The sequence below is a fragment of the Triturus cristatus genome, chromosome 10 (assembly GCF_964204655.1).
Source record: "Triturus cristatus chromosome 10, aTriCri1.1, whole genome shotgun sequence".
Lineage (NCBI taxonomy): Eukaryota > Metazoa > Chordata > Amphibia > Caudata > Salamandridae > Triturus > Triturus cristatus.
This window is the reverse complement of record NC_140593.1, coordinates 187,014,953-187,035,304: the sequence shown is the minus strand read 5'-3', so window position 1 is coordinate 187,035,304 and position 20,352 is coordinate 187,014,953. Positions and strand designations below refer to the sequence as shown.

Here is a 20,352-nt window from a genome sequence, read left to right as displayed (position 1 = left end):
CCACAGCGCCAGAGTGCTATCCCAGCGGGCATCAGATTCTTCAGAACTCGTACAGAAGCATTGGTTTTGATTCCTCAAGAATCCAGCAATCATCCATTCAAGATCTAATATGCGACCATTCTCTGACACCTGGGTGGTACCGCTTTGTCATCTTTGATAAACCAGCAGAGATGCCAACCAAGTGCGTGGAGGTATTGGTGCACATCATCTTGCATATGCAAAATAACAAAAGTGTTTCTCCTAATTTTAGAAATATTGCCCTTTGTTTCCCAATTCATTAAGCCCAAGAAGGAGAAATATAAATGTGCTCACATAGGATTACTTCTACATTGAAGGTAAATTTGTCTTTCGCATGATCCACAATAAATCCCTCATTTACTAGACTATGATTGTCTTAGCAAGGCATATGAATTTATTTGAATAGCTTGTGGTTCAATGTGTATAATATCCACTACATATTTAAAAATAATGTAAATGGGCATTTCCGCATTCAAGTTAAATTTTTTTGTTTGTCCAAGGATAATATTTTATTCTGTGAAGGATCCACTTATTCTACAGTCCCATTAAATATGAGCTGTATAATTCACATTTCCACAAAGGAAATATATTAATAGTATGATTAACATTGGGCTGTGAAAAAGATGCAGCAAATTTGTAGGGGAAGTGGTAAATCATCCACTGATGGTTTCTCCATGAGTGAAGGATCCTCCTATGGAATTACATCTGCCATGGAGTATTATCGTGGAGGAAATTGTGCATGACGAGAACGGCATCCTTCATCTGACATTTTAGGGCCTCATTACGATGTCGGTCTGAGAGCAATCCGACTGACTTCTTGTTGGAATCAGTTCCGACCGACTCACGTTTGGCGAGACCGACCAATTCCGAAGTTTCCGAACACCGTTTGAAAAGTCTCCCATTGACTTCAATGGGAGCCTGTGTTCTGACCGACAACACAGGCTCCCATTGAAAAAAGGGGTGGTTGCGGAAAACCTTGCACCCTGTCGCAGGCACCCCATTGTGCCTTCCACACTGTGCATAGTTTTAAAGGGGGGTCCTTTGGGTACCCCCACGGGCCCCAACCAGAGACCTCAGGGTGAAGGGGGGCCTGCTACAGGCCCCCAAAGTCAGTTTCTGACAGCCGTTCCATGTCAGACAGAATGATTCGGAAATGCTGTCTGAATCTGACATCGTAATACATCGGTTAGAAATGCGATCTATTGAGCTGTACAATTTGGCTTTGATTGACTCGGAGTTTGTAAATGCCGAACGGTTACCTTTCCATCATAATTGGTCAGTCAGAAATGTTTCAGAGTCGGTCGGAAACATTGGTTCTGACACAGTTTAGGAGAATCCGGCTGCCGTTCGGAACCTTTCCAACCGATATCGTAATAAGGCACTTAGTACCTTTTGAATAAATTCAAGGATGTTCCTAGCATTAAATTGGCAAGAATTTCCAGGATAGGAAATTATCAAAGAGAATTACTTAAAATCCACAAGTCTGTGGTCACTTAATTTTGTAGGTAGAATATTTTGGGATTAGCTGCAAATCCATGCATGTTCAAAAGTGCCATTTACAAGGGCACAATGAAGCCTAGCTTAATTTTTTGAATCTGGATTGGATTGCTATCCTTTCAAATGTATTTTAGGTAGGAGCATAACTGCACTTTGGGGCTCAAATAGCTTTGTGAAACTGACCTTTAGAGATCCGGCATAATAACCAAAGGTATTGTCCACAAAGTTATAAATGTACAAAATGCAATCTTCAGGCATTAATGTGCTAAAATGTTGCAATTGTTGGGGATGGCCAACGTTCTTGATGATGTTTAATGTGAATCACAACAGTAATTAATTTGAACAATTTTTAAGATTCATTTATTTGGTACATTCAATAAGCATTGATTTTTTTCAGTTTGCTTCAAAAAGTGTTTCTTAGAATGTGCACTGTCTCTACAAAATATTAACAGAATCTGAGTGAACTGGGATGATTCTCAGAGGAGTTCTACTTACTTTTGAACTATCACTGTAACATTAATTGTCCTATGTTTCAGTGCATGATAGCTTTAATTATTCTTTCTTTATAAAATGGGGGATGTAGTTTGTTCCGAACACGAGTGCTCCACACTTGTAACCGTAATGATGTGGAATTAGAAAGGAAGAGTTAATAGGAGGAGTAAAGGACAAGTGTGCTGCTGATGATGGTGAAGATAACATTTAAGAAGGTTCCCAACTTGTAAGCATCTCATGTCGATGGGTGTGCTGAACTTTGCACCTTTGAGGTGCAAATTTCTAGTTTTGCAAGTGGATTTTATTGTTGATTTATTGAGACGGGGATGGTGCACGGGAGAGGCGCACTACATCTTCAGCATCCAACGCCCTAAATAGAGTACATTTTCCTTTCAAAAGTATCCAATATAATGAAAAGCTCCTCAAAATACTGGAGGAAATCGAGAACAAGTAGATTTACTGGTTATTAAATAGGGTTGCGAAGAAGCCCGTTAGAATCCCTGATCAAGAACTGCAGGCTGCGAAACAAAATATAACCAAAGCATTGGCGCATGCGCACGTCGCATGTGGGATAGGTAGACATGTTTACATTACTTTGTTCTGCTGCTGCCATCACGGATTCTAGAAAACTAGAGCTCCTTTATTTGAAAGCAGTGCCTGCGCTGTAGCCGCACGTGCACTGCATGCTGTGCCCACATTCCAGTCATGCTCTATTTTCCCTGTTTGCAGTAATTGACTGCAGAGTTCAAAGCAGGCGAGGCCACTAATGAAATGGCATGACAGCCCAGGATTACCTGTCATAGAGTGCATTACACGGAGATATTGTTGCAAAACATCCAGACTACACATCGTATTTTGCTTTCGAATTCATTTGGGATCCTTGCAATGCAATGGAGGGGGGTCTATTTTTCAAATTGTACACGCATTACATATTAATTTCGTTATCATAGATCCTTTCCATATTTTAAAGCAATGCAAATTGCTTTTTTTTAAGAAAATACAGTTTTTCTGTGCAAGAAACGTGCCATGCAAAATGAAACAGAATGAAACTCGTTGTATTGTTTAATTTCGGTAATGTGCCAAACAAAGGCAATAGTGTTTGAGGCAGCGATATTGCTTTTCCACAGTTTACTCACATATTGGCAGGGGCTCAGGTAGGAGTTAACATATGGATGAGTTCTCCAAATTCCACATGTGCTTGAACTACCAAATTGCAAATCGTTGCCCTACATGTTTCACCTTAGCACATGATTAATCCAGGGGTACCGCGGGTATCCAATTTGAACTGATTTTCTCCCGTCCCATCATCTGTCTGACGACCATATTTTCATCTTTAACATTGCTTCAAACCATAAACCCCAAAAGAATATCCACTTCTTTCAATATGACAAAAACTTAAAAACATTGTTCTATTTTTCTTTACACTTAGATTTCCCAAAAACATGAATGTGGGGTATATTAGCTTCATGCAAAATAAACTCTGTGTACACAAATAAATACATGATTTACAACAAATCATAAGTTCCAAAAATCGCACAAATCTGTGGGATAACGTTGATGAAATATCAAATTAGGGTCCAACATGAACATTTGTGTTCTTATGTTTATACTAAATTTTATGAGGGATGAAGCCTGGCATTTTCAATTTTCTTGCAATCTGATAATGGCCAGTTTTCAGTTTTTTAAAAATCAAGTTTTCCAGAGACAACACAAACTCGTCAGAAGAATGTCTTGGCTCTCTGAATACATTATTATTTCCCAGAAACCAGGGAGACCATAGTAAAAAGCGTTTAATACAACAAGGCCGACATTTTTAAAACCTAGATGTATCTTTAATGGGAGCCACTGGAGGTCCCTCAGAATCGTGTGTCACAATCTGATTGCTTATTTGGAAAACAGCCTTTGTATTCAAATGGATTGTTGGTGAGGACAGCCAGCTGCTTTTGTTTTTTGCAGTTCTATGTAGCATGAACCTGGCCTAAGTGCATTCGTACGCTTCACAGGAGAACGAGATATTGCTGCAGATCGGTGCATATAAATTCTCCCTACTTCCACGGACAGAGTAAATCCACAGTCACACGCACATACACTCATCATACGCTAGGGCCCATCTCACTAACATTCATTCAATTACTCTATCCACACTGAAGATACAAGAGAAAACCTAAACCAATCTGCATCTAATGCGAGGTCAATGCGACCTTAAAGATTTGTCTTGAGTCATGATTTTAGACATTAGAAAATACATTTGGAACTCAATAAATGACAAAGAAATAACCACTCGACACTGTAATTCAAACAAAATGATTGTTTATCTAAATTAGTTCAAAGGAAAGTCAATCATTAGCAAATTCATTATTCTCATAGTTACCTATTCTAGCTAAATGGCTCAGGACAGGTCTTAGTAAAGTCTCCCGAGTCGCCGTCCTCTCAATCAGCGTCGATCCTCTCGAGCATAGGTTCGGGAAGAAGTGGCCTCAGACCCTCTCTAGTCTAACAATATTTATAGGAAAACTAACACTTTAAAAGAAACAAACAAACTTTAAACGTCCGTTGAACCGTTGAGCAGAGCGAACAGGAAAGGATGTTGACTTGCAACATTTAGAAAATCTCTGCTCTCAAATCACAAAAATAAAAACACAGAAGAAGGAAGCACAAACTTAAAAATGTTACATCCATGAATGCTCTTCCTCGGAATCATAGTGAAGCCACCGCAAGTTTATCAGAGTTCATTGTGGCTTTAATCTTCTCCAAGGGCAACTGGCATCAAGCCCGGAGCTGCTGTCCTCACGGAAACCTTTTTAAATACAGTCAGAGGCCGAGGTCAGGTGGTTTCCAACCATATTCAGCGAAGCCTCTCGTCGTATCTCAACCACCCAAATGCAGGCTGTAAATATCGGCCATCTTTGTTTAGGCCAACATGGACCATCTTAATTAAAAGAAACACAAAACAACGTTACCACATCGTAATGATTATACAGTGTTAATTCTCACTAATACCCTTATGTGTATGTAATTATCTAGCTATCTGCGACGTAAAAAAGCATTAAAGCACGTTATTTTTAAATGTGCATGTAAACTGCTCATGCCAACACAGTGGAATCACTTTTATTGAAAATGTCAATGATTTCTGGGCTACTAGGATATGTAGTTGGGTTGACATTTTTATTTTCAGACACATACCCCCCCTTACTTCCACCCCCAAGAGGACGTTGTGTCTGGAAAAAATACGTTTTGCAACATGAATTCTGATGTTTCTAAAGGACATATTTATTATATTCCTGTCCGGGGCCTAAATGCTTCAAATAACGGTCCCAGGCAGGAAAAAACAACATCAGAAGGGCTGCCGTAAATAAATAACATAAAGCATTAAAACACAACTTAAGATAATGCAGGGAAATATTACTTTTAAAATTATCTAACCATCTCCAGTAAGACAAATGTAGGGGCTGCCAATTGCTAAAATGAAAATCGGTTGTATTGTTATTATGTTGTAAATTAAAATTGATAGTATCTTTGCATGAATAGGAAAACCAAACACTTAAGTATTTAATTTTAGCTTTAAACTGAATTTGATCCTATTTTTAAAAACATCTTTAAAACAATATTTACTTAAAGGAAGTACTTCTGATTTATAATATTTCCTTAGACAATTCAGATAATTCTAGAGTTTAAGATAAAAACCTTTGAAGGAGCAAAACTAAGGGCCTCATAAATGGTTTTGGAAGAGTGGCAGGAATGCAGTAAGCCGGTGGTCCTCTCACCCCTAAACTCGTGGTTTCTTCCATCCCAGTTATATGTGGGAACAACAAGGGGTTACCATCAACCGAGCCTCTACTGGCTCTATCGACAGTAACCCCAGACCATTCACCACAGAACTGATGCGATAACTTTCAATCATGTTTGCTGCTGCTATCTGCCATACAAAGTCTGGGGAACATAGGCAAGTGAATCGAAAAAGTAGGTGGTTGTATTACTTTTTGTTGTTTACTTTTTTTCACAAGATCATTCTACTTAATAAACATGACCTGTAAATCAATTAAGACATATTGACATGCTGACATACGTTACACAATATTTTGAGACAGAGGGTGATACCTAAAGACTTGCGAACCTATGCAAAATAAAATTTGCATCGCAAATTAAATCACATTAATAAACATGAGAACACAAATCAAGATAGATCAAATGAATATTCAACCAGTCCAAATTTCTAAGCCAGAGCAGCTTTTCCTAACTCTCTCAAGGTCCATTTAGGGTTGCTCCTGTCTCTCTAGAGTGAACACATTCAGGAGAAATATACATTTCAGTGTTTAGTCTTGGATTTGACTCCCTAACCAAGGATTGAAGTAGTCACCAGTTATGACTGAAAATCTGCTGTTCAGCCTTATATCCAAATAAATATGGCCACTGTAGAAAGAGACTTCTCCTTTTACATCCTATTTGAGTCTTTTATAAATCATCCAGCCCTAGTCCTGAGGAGAACCTATAATAATTGTGGTTTGAAACATGTAGGGGTCTTCATGTCCAACCTATGAAAAGCAATAGTGTTGTTCTTTTTCCATATTGGATGCCATTTGAACCCTATACTGACACCAAGCGCGCTAGGAAAAGCCGCTTTGGCTTAGAACTTTGGACTGGTTGAATATTGATGTGTTCTATCTTGATTTGTGTTCTTATGTTTACTAACGTGATTTAATTTGCCATGTGAAAAAATGTTTGTAGAGGTTTGCAAGTCTTTAGGTATCGCTCTCTGTCTCAAAATATTGAGTAACATATCTCAGCATGTTAATATGTCTTAATTGATTTACAAGTCATGTTTATTAAGTAGAATGATCTTGTGAAAAAAGTCAAAAACAAAAAGAAATGCAACCACCTACTTTTTTTGATTTCTTCCTTGTAGATAGAGGCCCATGGTGGTTGCAGATAAGGGCTCAACCCCCAATTTTTTTTTTCTTATTCAGGATATGAATATAAAGCTCCCCCATCTTTTTAATTGGCTCTTCTCCCTGTCCTTTGTAAAAGGTTACTTTTCATTAGTCAATAGGCTTATTAGTCCCTCCTTGGTACCGCCTTGTCTTTTCTTCGTAACCTTCCATGAGGACACCCCCTGTGATATGTGTTGTTACTCCCCAGGCTTTAATTACAGCCTTAGAGCACTATTTTCTTACAGGGCTTAAGGCAAGACAAACGCTTGGTCCTAAGCAAGGCTGGCAGTGGTTACTTTACACTCTAGCACATCTCACATTTATATGAGACCTTTTTATAAATTTCCCTTCATCAGCTCCACACAGAGTACAACCTAATCTGGAATAAATATAAAAATAATTTTTTCACATTTCAAAGCTACTAATTGTATATATTGATATAGCTATTTGAATGTACTCGTAGTACAGTCTTGCATGCAATGCATTTTGGGTAGGATGGATTTACCATATCTTCTGCAGGGTGCAGTACCATATGTGGCTAAAAGTGGTCCAATATGGTACTACACCCTGCAATTTAGCTAGGTTAAGGTCATTGGCATTTATATTGCCAATAATTCCAACTTTGCAGGGTGCAGTACTACATGTGGCCAAAAGAGGTCCCATGGGACTTCTTTTGGCCACATATTATACTGCATGCTGCGACATGGCTAGGTAAACAAGCATTGGCATAGCCAATAGGTCTCGCTTTTGGGACCTTATAAGTGTTTGGCCATGCAACAGTTGGTGTTGTTGCACTAAGGATATTGTGCTGCATACCTAAATACCTATAAGGTCCCAAAAGCGAGACCTATTGGCTATGCCAATGCTTGTTTAAGACTTGTGCCCTGGTGGTGATCCATGAGGGAATACAGGCAGGTTTTTAAGTGCAAACTAGCAAGTCACCAGTTGAGGCAAGTCAAAATAGTAGTAGCAAAACGGAAGGCGGAGTACTTAAGACATGGCTTCAGGAACAACAACAGTTACCAAAGTGCTGTGACTAGTAAGATACTGCATTTAAATAGCATTGGAAACTGAAAAATGATGACTGACAAGAAACAGATGTTTGTTTCTATTTCACTGGCGCTTAACTTTTAACATTAAAAGTGAAGCGCGGGTACCGCGATTATAGCAAAAGTAAAGAATTAGAAACAAACATCTATTTCTATACTTTTGCTATAATCGCAGCACCAGGAATTTACTTTTAATGTTAAAAATAAAGCACCGGTGCCGCGATTAGCTTGGCGCGAAAGTGAAAGAAAATAAGGGATGCGCGCGCAGCAGAGGCGGAGCGTGGCGCGCGCGCTTGTGCGCGTGACTGCAAGCTGGCGGCCGCTTTGGAAGCACTTCCAAAAGCAACTTACTAAATGTCTCAGCGCATGCCCTGGCTCAGGCGAGACCTAAAAACAGTGACATTTATAATGCCAAGAACTCCAACTCCAACAACTGTGAGACCGATTGCATTTCCAAGCTGTTGGCGTTGAAAATGACCATGTTTTTTACTTTGGCTTTTTTATACCATTGGCAATAGTGCTATGCAAATATAATAACTCCACTGCAAATAAAAAAACAAAAGTCAAAATCATTATTTTCAATGCCAACAGCTCTAACTTTAAAAAATGTGATACCTATTGCATTGCAAATGCTTGTTTGCATTTGGAGGTTTTTTTCTCCATGTCCCTACGACATAAAGGCAACTGCCTGCATCATACTTAAACATTTTCATTGCAGACGGCCTTTGAAAGCCACATTTTGAAACTGATGCATCATGGTCTGCGGGACTCTGGAAGCTTCAGTGGGTGATGTACTATCCAATGTTTTGCACATTAAAACTCATAGGATTATGGAACATTTTGATGATTTCTTTAAGGAAATAGCTGTCTTCTTTCAATGCTTTGCACTTTATATTTTCTCACTGACTTTTAATAGCACAGGTTCAATTAATGTTAGTCTCGAGCAATCATCATTCCTCTTTATATAACTACACGAACTGGCTGTGCAAATTGATTGTGATGCAATGGAGTACTCTCTCTGCAGCCACTTATCCGATATAAGTAGTGCATTTATGGATTTTAAATCTTTTCATTAATGTTATTATTTTGATGGTTTTATGTGTATTTTTTTTTTTGTTTGTTGTTGACCTCTGGTGATGCCATGGCCATGACGTCGAACTTAAACTTATTATGCACTGTTAATTTTTTATTCTTTACGTTTGTGTATGCTCTTATGTTTTTGACCGATATGAAGTACATTGGTGATGTTTGCCTAGTTGTCTAATGAAGATTTTTTTTAGTTCCATCCAAATGCTGATAAAGTAAACTCAAATTAAAACCCAGAATATCTTTTGTGAATAAAAAGATTTCAATCAATGGGTTACAGGTAATAACCTAGTAATTGACAAGAAACTTGATAAAACTCCCATAAAATGTAAAGATTTAAAAAAGGAAGCCTGAGATTTGTTATGAAAACCTCATTAAATTTAAGAAAGTTTAAGAGTTTGATTAACCAAGCAAAAATAAGACCCACAAACAAAGTTTACAAAATGGCCCCATCTACCTTACAGAAAAATATGAATGGTGTCTGTTCTGATTCTAGGCAAGGTTCCTAAAAAAAACTCAATCAAATTACTGGAAGTTAAAAAATTATATTGAGATTAAACAACTTACAATTTCTCATTTGGGTTGTAAAGACAATATGGTGGCCAAAGGACACTTCAGGAGTTACCAGACAAAAGGCAGTCAGGTAAAAGATGAAGCATCATCTTCTGAGCAACCATTTAGGGGTTCAAAGTTTCCTCTAACCTTTAGCAAAGCTATTTCCTCCCTTAAAAAAGAAAGATGTTCACCTTAATCACAGTGAAAGGACATCAGCCTTCTCTGATGCAGGGGATGGAGCACCTGGTCTTCTGCTCTCAAGCCATGCCTTCCTTATGGAAGTCTTTGATACTTGTCCGTTACACTAAAAGCTGGGATGGATGATGTTTTAATTCTATGAGTGGACTAGGGAAAAGGGTACACATTTCTGAAGCTGTGAAAGTTCTTTACTTTGACAAGGGTTACATTTCATCACAAAAAAGTTTTAAAGAATGTAGATTTTGCAAATTTTTTTACTGAAAAACATTGTTTTAGGAGTGTCCATTGTCTTTTTTAACTGTTACTCACTTTTTAAAATGAAATTACAGAAGTTTGAAAAGGAATTTGGAAAGCATTTATAACATCTCCCAAAAAAATAGCAATTTTAGGATTTACAAACACATTATTATCAACCCTAGTGAATTCAATGAAATCCTGTGGTATTCCCTCCATAATCTGAATCTGTATTAGAACCTCAATTTTCTGATGAAGAACTAGAGTGACCAACTGTTCTAGGCTGTTAATGTGCTGCTCCCTTCTGCTATTAAACAGGATTAGGAATTAATCCTACAGTGGTTAAAAATTAAGCCAACACAGGTGTTGTTAACATTTTCCCCTTAAAGTGTGCAGATGTGTGCATCTTGATGGATTTTATTTCTGCCAATCCTCAGCAGTGACTGGATGTCTTGCAGATTGTTTCAGGAATAATAGTTAATGGGTTTTGCAGTTATCATAAAACATTGTAAAACAAGTGATTTATTGGCCATTTGTGTGATAAGTAACTTTTCTAAATTTTTTTAACAATGGCCATACATTTGCAATTCCAAATATTTTGTGCGCACTGGGCAAAGGAACTTGACACAGATGACTCATACTGTTATATGGTTCCATAGATATAAAATGATTTAATTTCATGAATCGGTAGCATTAAGGAAGAGCTCTTTGATTGAGGAGAGAAAGGCTTCAAATGTATCTGTTGCCACATGAAGACTGGGTGGCGAAAGCTGACTGTCTTTTTCAATTTGAAAGGAGCATTCACTAATTCTCTTCTATTTCTGTGAAAAGCTCCACACACCAAAATAATCAATATTTAGGATTATCTAGAAAAGACAAAAATTGGAAGAAATAGGGGGAGAAAAAAAAGTTATGCATTTTATCAGACAAATCACTTTACTTCATAAAGGTAAACCGTGGCATCAGATTCATGTCACTGTCTCATATTATAGCATTTAATCTTTTCATATTTTGCTCATAAAATACAACATAGAATCCAGTCACCCAGCATCAGCACTGCCTTACAATTTCACACTTTTAGAGTGTGCTTGTTGGCAATAATTAACACACTTTAAAATGATATTTCCAGAGTGACATGAAAAGCCCACATCAAGAAAAGTAATGGTACTGAACCTAGCATTTCTATTGCTGGTAAGGGAAGATAATGAAGGTAATTTGCCAAAAATAAAGTGGTATCTTGAGTGGAACATCAAGGGTTATGTCAGCAGATTGGTCTTGCATAACATATGTACAAGACCAGTCAGAATCAACAGATAAAGGTAACTGTTAGAGCCTTTTCAAGCAGAATTCTCATGATATGTTAATTAGATGGCAAATTATATCTACATTTTCACTGAGACCGCCCTACTCACTACCATGGATGACATCCGCACCCTCCTGGACCAATGACACTCCGCAGCCCTCTTCCTACTCGACCGATCAGCAGCCTTCGACACCATCTCCCACCGCACACTTATCCCCAGACTACATGACGCCGGCATACAAGGAACAGCCCTAGACTGGATCCGATCATTCCTCACCAGAAGAAGCCAAAGAATCAGACTGCCACCCTTCCTTTTCGACCCCAAGAATATCACATGTGGAGTCCCACAGGGGTCATCACTGAGCCCCACCCTCTTCAACGTCTACATGGCCCCCCTTGCCGCCATCATCTGACAACATGGCCTCAACATCGTATCCTATGCCGAAGACACCCAGCTCATCCTCTCCCTCACCAAACACCCCACCACCGCCAGACTCAACTTACAAAAAAGGGATGCAGGAAGTAGCAGTCTGGATGACCAACAGCTGCCTTAAGCTCAATGCCGAGAAGACAGAAGTCCTCATCCTTGGAACCATCCCCTCATCATGGGACAACACCTGGTGGCCGACCGCCCTCGGAAGCCCACCAACTCCCTCGGACCATGCCAAAAACCTGGACATCATACTCTACTCATCCCTCACCATGAACCGACACGTCAGCGCCGTAACCTCAGCTGCTTTCACACCCTCTCAATACTCCGCAAGAACTTTAAATGGATCCCTCCTGAGTCAAGGAAGACGGTCACCCACGCACTCATCACCAGCAGACGACTATGGAAATGTGCTCTACGCCGGCATAAACAAGTCCCTACTCCACAAACTCCAAACGATACAGAACACCGCTGCCAGACTCCTCCTCAGCACCCCCCGGCATGAACACATCAGCCAACACCTAGGAAGGTTGCACTGGCTCCCCGTGGAGAAAAGAGTCGCCTTTAAAATCCACACCCACACCTACAAATGCCTTCACAACACCGGACCCGAATACCTCAACGACAGAATCAACTTCCACATACCCGAAAAGAACCTCCGATCTTCCAACCTCGTACTGACCGGAACCCCACGCATCCACAGAGCCAGAGCTGGCGCAAGATCCTTCTCCCACATCGCAGCCAAAAGTTGGAACAAGCTCCCGGCAGACATCAGGGACGCCCCCTCTCTGAACACCTTCAGGAAGACTCTCAAGACCTGGCTCTTGGGCTGAATGGATCTGCTGCCCCCACCCCTCAGCACCTTGAGACCCTCACAAGTGAGTAGGTTGCTTACCATACCCTGATTGATTGAATACTTGAATATATGGGTGGAAATTCAGCCTGTCTCATCAGGTATTTTTGTAATGCAAGTCTGCAGGTTTGCACATTGGCTGTGAAGCCTCCTCAGAAAGCTTTCTTTCTTTGGTTGACCATCAATTTGAGGATTTACTTCTGCTATGATGTAGTGGCTGAACACTCTAAATCAGATTTTTCTTTAGGTTTTTAATTATACTAGATTTAAGATCACAAAGGCACATGTGGCAAGAAATCCATCTTTGACAACAATCTTTACCCTATTTATCCCATAGTGTGAGAAAGTCGATTATTAATTGTGGAGCATGGGAGTCCATCACAAGTACTAATGTCACTATCCCATGAGGCCCAGTAAAGGTTTCATTTATGTAAACCTGAGCTCAAACCCTGGAGCTATGGTACTGAGCAGACTGACTTGACTTAAGAAAATGTGTAAATCATCTTGAACTACCAAAACAGTTAAAAGTAAATCACAATTAAAATTCCACTCCCAATCTATGAAAACAGGGAATAATGTAATGAACAAAATAACACCAAAGCAATAAAAATTCAATAACCAGTCACATTTTCTACATTTGGACTTGGACACTAGTTTGGAGCTTGGATTCCCCCAGTGGGGCGAAGCTGCAGGATTTAGTTGAAGGCTTCACAAAGCTAGATACTTTCTGTGAGTGCTTCTGCTGAAATGGATTTGCAGCTGTTGAAAAGATCCAAATGGGAATAACCATCAAAGTAGCTTGGTAGGGTTGATTAGGCAGGTTTGTCCAGGTCCTCCAGAGACCATTGTAGGCAAACGTCCTAGTTTTTCAGTATTTGCAGGAGGAGTGCTCTTTAACATAGTCATAGGATCCAGTGCTTCAAGAACAGCACTTGGGGTTCAAGACTGAATCCAGCAGAAGTCACCAGCAAGGTCCAGGTCAGGTCCAGTTGAAGCTGGAAAAAGCTTTGTGAAGATTGTTGTCAGCCAACTGAATCTTGGAATCCAGGTCTTTGACCTGGGTACAAGTTAGAGCAGGTACAGCCCTTTAGCCTTCTCAAAGGTTTCAAACAGCAGGTGCAGTACTTTCTCTGTTCTTCCAAAGTCCATTGTCTTCTGAAGATGGTGTACAGAGGTGCCGCATTTATGCCTGGAGTAGCTCCTGAAGGGAGTGACTCCTGGCCCCTCCCTAACCAATTGTGAAAAAGATCTCAAGAGTAGCCCTATCCACATTGGCAGCAGTCCCAGTGTGCGGTACAGCAAACAAATCCACAGTGCACCTCTCATTGTAAATGCAAGATGGTGAAACCCTTATCTCTTTGTGCAAAGACCAGGAGCCCACCCAGGAGGTCCTCTGTCATCATGTCAAGCCATTTCTGAGGCAGCTCCTTCCCCACTGGGAATGGAACCTTCCTGACTGGGGGAGCAAAGAAAGTGGCCTGTCCTTGTGTTATCTAACATCTGCCTGTGACAGGTGAGGCCCCTTTGAATTAAGTTCATAGCACTGCCCAGATGGTCATCTTGCTGGAGGAACAGAAACACCTCCCCACACCCAGGCCTTTGTCTTGACTCTGGTAGCAGTTTTCACACCTTATTCAGGGCTTGAGCAGTCTGATGGCTGCAGCTGGATGCTAATCCAAATTGCCCACCAGAAGCTTTAGGAAGAGGAAATGTAACTTCGTAAAAGCACTTTTTCCTTAATAATATTTAATAAAACTTCAACCATTGAATTGGGCTTTTAATAAATATTATAAAGAGCCCCAAAATTCAATTTCTAGGTATATCCTTGCTGAAGATAGCATTGTTACATTTAATACTGAATCCCAGTATTTCTCTATGGAACAGCCTTCTTTGCCACAGTAAAATTAGCTTGTAGGAGATTGTAATTTAACTTTCTATGTTTCCTACTTTTAAATACCAAGCATCTTGCTTTATGGGCAATAAGGCCTACTTGACTCATTAATATTTCAAAGGAAGGTATGGGACTGGCAAAAGTTTATTTTGATGGATTGAATTTCAGTTCCAAACTGCCACTGTCGTGCTACAATGGTAGGCCTGAAGCCATGTTTACACCGTCCCACTGGATAGTGACCACAACTCACTAGTAGTACCTTTGACTGGTGAGTCCCTGAGTCAAGATAAAAATCATCATACAACTATTCTGCTTACCCCTCTGGTATTGAATAACCGCCATTATGCTCTCTGGCCCAATGTTATGTCCAATCAAAAACTATTTATGCAAATGTATAATCTTTATGTGATGTATCTTGAGACATATGAAGGGCTGAGAGAGGATGAAATCCCTATCCTAGATATACACACTGGTCTTTTTGATGAATTGCAGGAATTTTTTAATAAAAAAAAATCTGTTAAGATTCCGAATTCCCCGAAGGTGCATAAATGGTTTGACCAGGCCTGTAAAATGGCGAAATTAGCCTTAAGGAAGTCTATTTTAGAGGGTAATACTGCCAACATTAAGGAGGTAAGAACCGTTTACACATCTACTCTAATTAAGGCAAAGAAGAACTGTGATAATATTTTGTGGCAAGATATTTTGGATGTCAGTAAAAAGAACAACATCTGATTATTCTGGCGCCTTGTTGCTCAAACTATGCTGGAAAATCCCACTAGCACTTTTGAAGCATCAACAGTTTTAGACCTCACCGCTCTTGTTTCTTCCAGGCTAAAACCAACAACTAGGGCAATCAACTCGTTAAAATATGCGAAAGCCCCTGGCCTGACAAAATTCCAGGAGATCTTTACAAATCGGAACTTTTGATCTGGGCTGTATACTTAAATATGTTGTCAAATGCTATAGCTGCTGGAGGTAAGGTACCAGACTCCTGGCTCGGTGCAAAAATTATAGCAATACATAAAAAAGGTGATGCAGGGAGCCCTAGAGTTATAGGCCTATTAGCCTCCATGACAATGCCCAAAATATCTTTTTTAAACAAATTTTAGCAAGACTCCTCGATTGGGTAAATTCTAATGAAATTGTATCTCCCCTCCAGGCAGGTTTTAGAGCCAAAATCAGTACAACAGATCAGATTTTAAAATTTGTGATTACATATTGGAAGTATGTTTTACTTTGGAAGCAAATACTCTATGTGGCTTTCATTGACCTCAGAGCAGCATTCAGTCTTATAACGCGCTCCACTCTCTGGCAAGTCCTGAAAAATATGGGGGGTCCCTACAAACTTAGTAGACTTAATACATAAATTGCATGTAAATAATTTTGCTCAAATCCGCTGGGGCCCCAATGGTGTGTTAACAGATCGCATTCCCTTTGAGAGGAGTTCGCCAGGGCTGCGTTCTGGCGCCTACTCTGTTTTTGCTGTATATAAATGACATTGTTGTAGCTCTAGAACTTTGCAGGAATGATTCTCCCGCTCTGAATAATAATAATAAGATACCAATTTTACTTTTTTCAGATGACTCACTTCTTATATTTGAATCACCCATGGGTCTCCAAATTATAATTGATACATTTTAAAGTTTTTGTAAATCAAGAGGCCTAGAATTAAATGTAAATAAAGCTAAGTTCATGGTGTTTAAAAAGACTATGAAGGGCTGTCGTAGTATCCATGTAGGCAGCGAGGCTCTTGATAGAATTCACAATTTTGACTACTTAGGTGTAAGGCTTGTGGATAATTTGAGCTGGTCTTGCTAAATGAAAAAATCTACATTAACGATTGAACATAGATCTAATTCTATTTTAAGGTTCTTTTACCAAACCATGTCACATATAATTTCTCCTGCTGTGGAAACTTACCGTGCAACCGTACAGGAAGCCACTCTTTACGGGGCGGAGATCTGGGGTTGTGGCAATTTATATTCATTGACGATAGCTGAGAATAACTTTATTAGGAAACTAGTGGGGTTACCTTCCAGCTCACCGTTAACCCCTATGTATTTTGATGTTGGGATATAAAGAGTTGCTGACCTGGCTGTATTAAAAACTCTAGTATATTAGATCTGACTCTGGATTACACCTGAACTTGGAGTGTTTAAAGACTCACTGATAGAGCTACTGAGTCTGTTGGGATCCAGGGATATCCCATGGGTTAAAACTGTTTCTGGTTGGATTTTTAAACTTGGAATGTGAAACCTGTGGGATGACCCCAACATTATTACAAACAAGCATTTGCAATGCAATAGGTCTCGCATTTATAAGAGTTTGAGCTATTGGCATTGTAAAATTACAATGCCTTTTATTTATGTTTTGGTTTTAAAACAAATAAAAGGCATTGTCATTTACAATGTCAGTAGCATAAACTCGCATAAAAGCAGTGTGTGGAATGCAGCAGTGTGCGGCGTGCAGCAGTGTGCGGCGTGCAGCAGTGTGCGGCGTGCAGCAGTGTGCGGCGTGCAGCAGTGTGAGGCGTGCAGCAGTGTGAGGCGTGCAGCAGTGTGAGGCGTGCAGCAGTGTGAGGCGTGCAGCAGTGTGAGGCGTGCAGCAGTGTGAGGCGTGCAGCAGTGTGAGGCGTGCAGCAGTGTGAGGCGTGCAGCAGTGTGAGGCGTGCAGCAGTGTGAGGCGTGCAGCAGTGTGAGGCGTGCAGCAGTGTGAGGCGTGCAGCAGTGTGAGGCGTGCAGCAGAGACACGTGGAGGGTGAGGAGAGACACGTGGAGGGTGAGGAGAGACACGTGGAGGGTGAGGCGAGACACATGGAGGGTGAGGAGAGACACGTGGAGGGTGAGGCGAGACACATGGAGGGTGAGGCGAGACACATGGAGGGTGAGGCGAGACACATGGAGGGTGAGGAGAGACACGTGTGGAGGGTGAGGAGAGACATGTGTGGAGGGTGAGGAGAGACACCTGTGGAGGGTGAGGAGGAGACACCTGTGGAGGGTGAGGAGGAGACACCTGTGGATGGTGAGGAGGAGACACATGTGGAGGGTGAGGCGGAGGGTGAGGAGAGACGTGTGGAGGGTGAGGTGAGACACGTGTGGAGGGTGAGGAGAGACACGTGTGGAGGGTGAGGAGAGACACGTGTGGAGGGGTGAGGAGAGACACGTATGGAGGGTGAGGAGAGACACATGTGGAGGGTGAGGAGAGGCACGTGTGGAGGGTGAGGAGAGGCACGTGTGGAGGGTGAGGAGAGGCACGTGTGGAGGGTGAGGAGAGACACATGTGGAGGGTGAGGAGAGACACATGTGGAGGGTGAGGAGAGACACGTGTGGAGGGTGAGGAGAGACACGTGTGGAGGGTGAGGAGAGACACGTGTGGAGGAGACATGTGTGGAGGGTGAGGAGAGACACGTGTGGAGGGTGAGGAGAGACACGTGTGGAGGGTGAGGAGAGAGACGTGTGGAGGGTGAGGAGAGACACATGTGGAGGGTGAGGAGAGACACGTGGAGGGTGAGGAGAGACACATGTGGAGGGTGAGGAGAGACACGTGGAGGGTGAGGAGAGACACGTGGAGGGTGAGGAGAGACACGTGGAGGGTGAGGAGAGACACGTGGAGGGTGAGGAGAGACACGGAGGGTGAGGAGAGACACGGAGGGTGAGGAGAGATACGGAGGGTGAGGAGAGACACGTGTGGGTGAGGAGAGACACGTGGAGGGTGAGGAGAGACACGGAGGGTGAGGAGAGACACGTGTGGAGGGTGAGGTGGAGGGTGAGGAGAGAGACATGTGGAGGGTGAGGAGAGAGACGTGTGGAGGGTGAGGAGAGACGTGTGGAGGGTGAGGAGAGACGTGTGGAGGGTGAGGAGAGACACGTGTGGAGGGTGAGGAGAGACACGTGTGGAGGGTGAGGAGAGACACGTGTGGAGGGTGAGGAGAGACACGTGTGGAGGGTGAGGAGAGACGTGTGGAGGGTGAGGTGGAGGGTGAGGTGGAGGGTGAGGTGAGGTGGAGGGTGAGGAGAGACGGAGGTGGAGGGTGAGGAGAGACGGAGGTGGAGTGGGGGGGAGGGGAGGATATCACTTTTACTTTCTCTCCTAGTGTAAGGTAACGCCCCCACCCCACAGGCCCTGCCGGGGCCGAGAGCAGATCACTGTTCGCATCAGCCGTCACCCGAGACCGCTCCGTACTTGCTGGTAAATAGAGGTTCACTATCTGTTGATAATGGGATTCACTTACCTCCTCCACCCCCAGGGCCAACACTGAGAAGGCATCAGAGACCTGGTGCTGCCTATGCTGCAGTACTGCGAGAGAGAGGGATGGGGGGGCGGGCAGAGGAAGAGGAGTGGAGTTAGAGAAGGGACAGGTGGGGAGAGAAAGAGGAGAGAAGGGACAGAGACAGAAAAGGAGCAAAAAAAGAATTAGAGAGAGTAAAGAGGAGAGTTGGGGAAAATGAAAACATTACGAGAGAACATGTAGCAAAGAGGTGGAGAGAGAAGATGGGAGAGAGTAAGGACGCAGCCAAGAGATGGGGCAGAGACAAAAAGAATCGAAACAATACAAAAGTATTTTCCAAACTCGTAAATAACCACGGGCCAAACAGCTGATCTGCAATGGAGCATCCGAATCCGGTATATCATGACGTTAACCATGCAATAAAAAATAAATTTAAAAAAAAATAAAAAAACACCAAAAAATACGTATACACCATCTTGACCCTTTTCCATGCAACGTATTCTAAAACGCCATTATCATTCATACATTCACAGCAAACCTGTTCACAAGAGTGACAGAAAATGTGGTATTAGTGTTACATTTTTGTTTACATCCATACCCGCTCACTTATGCAATTAAAGGATTCATGACCACACGGTTAAACAAAACGTACTGATTGGCCTTGCCGTGAAGGAGAAACACGTGTTGACACACACTCCCGATCTGTGAAACGTTCACCCCACTTTCTCGAAATTGAAACCAGTGCATGTGTCCGATGAACTTCCTGCCGCCTATCTGAATGCACCAGTGGCAGAAGATAGTCACCATCTTGCAACAACACAATTAAAGGGAGGCATGTCTGTCTCTCCCCACCGCCACATGTCTCTGAGTCTTACTGTCTCATACGAGATCTCCCTCTAGGAGACAGCTGACACCGACTCTTCCCCTGAGACAGTACAGGAGATGCGTTTGTGTGCATAGTGTGTGTGTCTATATGTATATATCTGTGTGTGTATGCATGTGTGTGTTTGTATGTGTATATGTTTGTGTATGCATGTGTGTGTTGGTGTGCAAGTATGGGTGTGTCATTGTGTTCATTTGTCTTCATGGATGTGTACGCATATGTTTGTGTGTATACCTATGTCTGTGTATGCATGTTTGTGTGTATGTATATGTGTTTGAGTATGTTGGTGTGCGTGCTTGTTTATATGTGTATGTGGGGTTGGTGTGTTGGTGTGCATGTATATGCATATGTTTATGCATGTCTGTGTGTGTTTGTATATGTTCATATGTGTGTGTAAATGCATGTGTGTGTTTGTATGTGTGCATAGTTGTGTATGCATGTGATCAGAGGCAAGAGTGCACTTGAGGGCAAAGAGGAAAACATACAGGGAAGAGTATGTGAGGGCAGAGAGAAAAATACAGAGGGAAAAGCACGTGAGGGCAGAGAGAAAAATACAGAGGGAAGAGTCCATGTGAGGGAGGAGAGAAAAATAGAGAGGGAAGAGCTCATGTGAGAGCAAAGCGAAAAATACAGAGGGTAGGGCGCATGTTAGACCGGAGATAAAAACAGAGAGGGAAGAGAGCATGTGAGAGCAGAGAGAAAAATAT

General features: G+C 41.8%; 1 protein-coding gene across 4 annotated transcripts in view; it reads left to right on the top strand.

The window, feature by feature from the left end:
* Positions 1–20,352, top strand: part of VWDE (von Willebrand factor D and EGF domains) — a 384,361-nt gene that overhangs the window by 47,375 nt on the left and 316,634 nt on the right. For 3 of the 4 annotated variants that reach the window (XM_085630788.1, XM_085630785.1, XM_085630786.1), the window contains exon 2: positions 7–191. In XM_085630788.1, coding sequence (XP_085486914.1) covers positions 7–191 — 185 coding nt within the window. The remainder of the gene's footprint in view (positions 1–6; positions 192–20,352) is intronic. The other variant, XM_085630787.1, reaches the window with a different exon arrangement.